The sequence below is a fragment of the Carassius auratus genome, unplaced genomic scaffold (assembly GCF_003368295.1).
Source record: "Carassius auratus strain Wakin unplaced genomic scaffold, ASM336829v1 scaf_tig00214501, whole genome shotgun sequence".
Lineage (NCBI taxonomy): Eukaryota > Metazoa > Chordata > Actinopteri > Cypriniformes > Cyprinidae > Carassius > Carassius auratus.
Window position 1 is genome coordinate 1 of NW_020527681.1, and position 5,603 is coordinate 5,603.

The 5,603-nt window shown below is 43.6% G+C and overlaps 1 protein-coding gene across 1 annotated transcript; it reads left to right on the forward strand.

Annotated features, from left to right (window-relative positions):
- Nucleotides 1-2,326: 2,326 nt before the first annotated feature.
- Nucleotides 2,327-5,345, forward strand: LOC113092176 (uncharacterized). Its single transcript, XM_026257790.1, has 2 exons — nucleotides 2,327-4,424; nucleotides 4,498-5,345. The coding sequence occupies exon 2, from the start codon at nucleotides 4,514-4,516 to the stop codon at nucleotides 5,339-5,341; it is 828 nt and encodes a 275-aa protein (XP_026113575.1). The 5' UTR covers nucleotides 2,327-4,424; nucleotides 4,498-4,513; the 3' UTR covers nucleotides 5,342-5,345.
- The last annotated feature ends 258 nt before the right edge of the window (nucleotides 5,346-5,603 follow it).

Below are 5,603 nucleotides of genomic sequence, written 5' to 3' on the forward strand. Positions count from 1 at the left end.
TGAACTCCATCCTGATGGCTAAGCGAATAGAGGCCAGCAGCAGAGCTTGCAGCAAAGGAAAGCAGAATATGCAACAATAATGGAGGAAAAGGAACAAAGGGAAAAAATACAACTTCTAGAAGAGAAGCAAAGGAAAGAATTGGATGCTCAAAGGAGTGAGTTTGAAAGATTACAAGCAGTGAAAGAGGTAAGAGCTGCTAAAGCAAGACTAGAAGTGTATGACAAGGAAGAAACCACTCACTCTGCTAACCAAAATGACGAGCTGCTACAGCCTGTAAGCATTTACACACACAAACCTGTGTATTCATCCTCAGTTAAGCCAACACTCAATGAAAGGGTTTCATCGCCAACACCCAATGTGGATGTGTCTTACCTTGCACAAGCTGTCCAAGACAGTATAACGTTAAACAGACTTCCTATGCCAGAGCCCACTGTTTTTACTGGTGACCCAATTCACTTCATAGAGTGGAAAGCTTCATTCCAATCACTCATCGACAAAAGACATATTTCCTCAGCAGATAAGTTATACTATTTGAAGAAGTATATTGCTGGGTCTGCTCTGAAAACCTTAGAAGGCATCTTTTACAGAAACGATGAGGAAGCTTACAAGGATGCATGGAAAAGACTTCAAGATCGATATGGACAGCCATTCACTATTCAAAGAGCATTTCGAGAGAAACTCGCAAACTGGCCCAGAATCCAGCCAAAGGACTCTGAAGGTCTCCGAAATTTCTCAGATTTCCTGACCACATGTAAGGACGCTATGCCTCATGTGAAGGGACTGGAAATACTGAATGACTGTGAGGAGAATAGGAAACTTGTGAGCAAAATTCCTGATTGGGCGGCTGCCCGCTGGAACCGCCAAGCCACACAAACACTGAGTGAGACACAAGATTTCCCATCTTTCCAAGATTTTGCACATTTCATGTCCATTGAGGCTGAGGTGGCCTGCAACCCAGTCACTTCCTTTCATGCCCTTCATGTTTCTGAAGCTAATAAGGAGAAACATAATCTCAAGGTTAGTAAGAACAAGGCCAGTGTCTTCCATACGAAGTTAGTCACGCAGCATGAGAATCCAAAGCTCACTAGTAAAATCACTAAACCATGTTTGTTCTGTCAAGGTAGTGAACATCAAATTCATGATTGCTCTAAATTTACTGCAAGATCTCTTGAAGAGCGAAGACAATTCATAAAGGACACAAAGCTGTGCTATGGATGTTTGAGACTTGGTCACAATGCCAGAGACTGTCATTCCAGACATAGCTGTAACACCTGTAAGAGAAGACATCCAACCTGCTTACATGATGACGGCTTCATTAGAAAGTTAAAGTCTTCCTCTCTTCAAGGCCCAGAGAATGCACACGAGAAAGTCACAACGTCTTTAAGTGTAGAATCTGGATGCACATCTGCTAACACCTCAATGATTGTGCCAGTGTGGTTGTCCTCACAAAACAACCCAGTCTCTGAGAAACTTGTCTACGCTCTGTTAGACACACAAAGTGACACTGTCTTCATTGAATATGCAGTAAGTCAAAGTCTAAAGGTCGACTCATGCCCAGTGACACTTAAGCTCACCACTATGGTTGGGAAGGATTCATTGATATTAAGTGAAAGAGTTTCTGGTCTTAGAGTTAGAGGCTTTAATTCACCATTAGTACTAGACCTTCCCGCTGCATATACTAAAGAATGTATTCCTGCGGATCGTGCCCACATCCCTACCAGAGAGACAGCCAGGTGTTGGAAAACATCTTGCTCCTCTGATAGACAAAATTCCCCCACTTCAAGACTGTGAGGTTGGTTCTATTAATAGGATATAATTGTTCCAGAGCTTTGGCCCCCAGAGAAGTCATTCTTGGAGCAGAAAATGAGCCATATGCTGTTCGTACGGATCTTGGATGGAGCATTGTGGGTCCTTCCTCTTGACACATCATGAGTCACAAAGCAGTCTTACTATGTGTCACAGAGTATCTATCAAGGAGATCCTGCTGTAACGCCAACTGACGTGATTAAAGTGTTGGAGTCAGATTTCAAAGATACTGAAGAAAGGACAAGAAGTAGTGTCTCAAGATGACATTATGTTCATTGAACAAACTTGGAGAAAGTATCAGGATGAACAAAGACAGCCACTTGGAAATGCCTCTTCCATTCAAGAGAAGACCCTGTCTTCCAAATAATGAGCCTCTTGCGGTCACGAGACTTCAGCATCTAAAGCGGAGATTAATGAAGAACCAGGAGTACAGAGAGCATTATGTTAAGTTCATGGAAGATGTAATAGAGAATGGTGATGCAGAAAGAGTCATTGATGAAGGGAAGGAAGGAGGAAAAATGGTACATACCTCATCACGGAGTGTATCACTCGAAGAAGCCAGGGAAATTGCGCGTGGTTTTTGACTGCTCCGCAAGATTCAAGGGAACATGCTTAAACGATCATCTTCTTGTAGGCCCTGACCTTATGAACAGCCTGACTGGCATTCTTTTGCGGTTCAGACAGTACCCTGTGGCCCTGATGTGTGATATTGAGAGGATGTTTCACCAGTTCCATGTTGACAAAGCTGATCGTGATTACTTGCGTTTTCTATGGTGGAGAAATGGAGATTTCAACTCACAGCCTCAAACGTTCCGCATGAGAGTACATCTGTTTGGTGCCTCATCGTCCCCCGGATGTGCTAACTATGGACTAAAGCATCTTGCAAGAGAAGGTGAACATCTGTATCCCCTAGGTTCACAATTTATTATGCAGGATTTCTACATGGATGATGGAGTCTCCAGTGTGGAAAGTGCAGAGAAGGCCATAAAGTTGGCTCAAGAAGCTCGCCAACTTTGTGCATTAGGAGGCTTAAGGTTGCATAAATTGCATCCAATGACAAGGCAGTTTTGGAGACAATACCGCCCTCTGAGTGTGCTGTAGATGTTACATCTGTCAATCTCTCCCTCACTGACCAGTCCTTGGAAAGAGCCCTGGGCATTTACTGGCATCTTGAACATGATCATTTCAAATTTCGTGTCATTATTAAAGACCAGTCAGCAACCCGTAGAGGTATACTGTCTACTGTGGCCTCGTTATTTGACCCCTTAGGGTTTCTCGCACCATTCTTGCTCAAAGGAAAGGCTGTTCTTCAAGAAATGTGCCGAAATGGCATGGGCTGGGACGATCCCTTACCTGATGATTTGCAGTTGGGTTGGGAGCACTGGAAGACCGATCTTCTTAACTTGGAGAAGATTCAGGTGCCTCGTTGTATTGTGCCTGCTGCGTTTGGGACAATCATGATGAGAGAGATTCATCACTTCTCAGATGCCAGCATGAGAGGATATGGCCAGTGCTCATACCTTAGGGTCAAGAATGAGCAAGGTGACATCCATTGTTCTTTGCTCATGGCTAAATCTAGAGTAGCCCCGCTTAAGGTCACCACAATCCCTCGATTAGAGTTGACTGCTGCAGTTGTGTCAGTTGCAGTGAATGATATGTTGAAGGAAGAAATGAACCTTGGAGATGCAGAAGCATATTTCTGGACTGACTCTCAAGTAGTGTTAGGTTATATAAACAATGAAGCTCGCCGCTTCCACACGTTTGTCGCGAATCGAGTTCAGAGAATTCATCGCACCACAACTCCTCAGCAGTGGCGATACATTCCATCGGATGAAAATCCAGCCGATTATGCATCACGAGGTCTGAGTGTTAATGATCTGGTCACTTCCAGCTGGTTCAGAGGACCGGACATTTTGTGGGAACAGCAAATACCTTCCCCTGTGGATGTTAACCCACAACTTCCAATCGGTGACCCAGAGGTCAAAAAGGCTCAATCACTTAACACACAAACATTACAGTATTCCTGCTTGTCCAACCGTTTCACAAATATGTCTTCATGGTCCAAAGTCATCCAAGCAGTTGCACGCCTACTTCGTCGTGTCAGGAAGGACAAGTCCAGTGACCACAGTACAGTGGCAGAACGTGAGGATGCTAAGTGCACCATAATTAAGGACTTACAGAGTCAGATATATGCAGAAGAAATAGCCTTACTCCGTAAGGGCAAACAGCTCCCACGCAGCAGCAGGCTATACAATCTAAATGCCTTTGTTGATCACAACGGATTGCTCAAGGTGGGAGGAAGGCTTTGTGATGCTTCTGCCCCTAACTCTGTTAAACATCCAGTGTTAATTCCAAAGGAACATCACCTTACAAAACTTCTGATCGCTGATTGTCATGAAAAAAACGGCACATCAAGGGAAGGGCTTGACTATCAATGAGATCAGATCAAGAGGATTTTGGATAACAGGAGTAAACAGGACTGTAGCATCCTTTATACGACAGTGTGTGAGATGTCGCAAGCTTCGCAGACCTACTGAAGAGCAAAAAATGGCTAACCTGCCCTCAGAGCGCATAGATCCATCCCCTCCATTCACATACAGCGGAATGGATGTTTTTGGTCCGTTCTTCACTAGACAAGGCCGTAAATCGTACAAGAGGTATGGACTTATTTTTACTTGTTTCTGTTGCAGAGCCATCCATATTGAGATGCTGGATGACATGTCCACGGACGCCTTTATCAATGGTCTACGTTGTTTCATCGCTATAAGAGGAGCAGTAAATCAAATAAGGTGTGACCAAGGCACTAATTTCATTGGAGCCAAGAATGAGCTCACCAAGGCCATGGAAGAGATTGACACCAACCGTCTGGTAGCATTCTTAGCAGAAAAACAGTGTGACTTTGTCTTTAACGCACCCCATGCAAGTCACACTGGCGGAGTTTGGGAGAGACAGATTAGAACTGTGAGAAGTGTTCTTCGTTCCACTCTGTCCCAGTCATCTGGAAGGTTAGATGATTCTTCTCTGCGAACATTTTTCTATGAAGCCATGGCCATTGTAAATAGCCGTCCACTCACTGTAGATAACTTAAGTGATCCCTGCAGTCCTGAGCCTCTAACCCCTAATCACCTCCTCACCCTGAAAACTACTCAAGCCTTACCACCCCCTGGGAAGTTTGTCAGAGAAGACCTATATGGTCGTAAGAGATGGCGCCATGTCCAATACTTAGCGGAACAGTTTTGGGGACGTTGGCGCAAGGAGTATGTGTCTAACATTGCAACAAGACAATGCTGGCTTTCACCAAGAAGGAACATGCAAGCTGGAGATATAGTCTTGGAGAAAGCAGACAATCTGCCCAGGAATGAGTGGCGCTTGGCAGAAGTTATTGAGACTGTCGTTGACAAAGATGGTTTGGTGAGAAGAGTAAAGATACGTTTTGGAGACAGAAATCTGGGAAAGGATGGTAAACGTCTGAACAAACCATCATTAGTTGAACGTCCAGTGCAGAAGCTGGTCCTGCTGCTGGAGGCACACTGAACATCCTGACATATCCTTTGATTTAAGCGGTTTATAGTAGAACAAGTTTCAGTTTGCTTTACATCTAGCCTTAAAACATTGGTATTTTACTTTAGAAATCATTCGTGACTAAAGTTTAAAATTTATAGTCACACATGATTGGTGGGAGTGTAAATAACCATCAGTTATTTAATTAGTTTCCAGGATTTATATATTATTCTTATATTATTTAATTATATCCTTTCTTAATATTAGTCAACTGTTTGTTATATTTTGTAGTGTT

Excerpts from the sequence above, each read along its gene's own strand:
- LOC113092176 (XM_026257790.1), top strand. The coding sequence starts at position 4,514 with ATGCTGGATGACATGTCCACGGACGCCTTTATCAATGGTCTACGTTGT.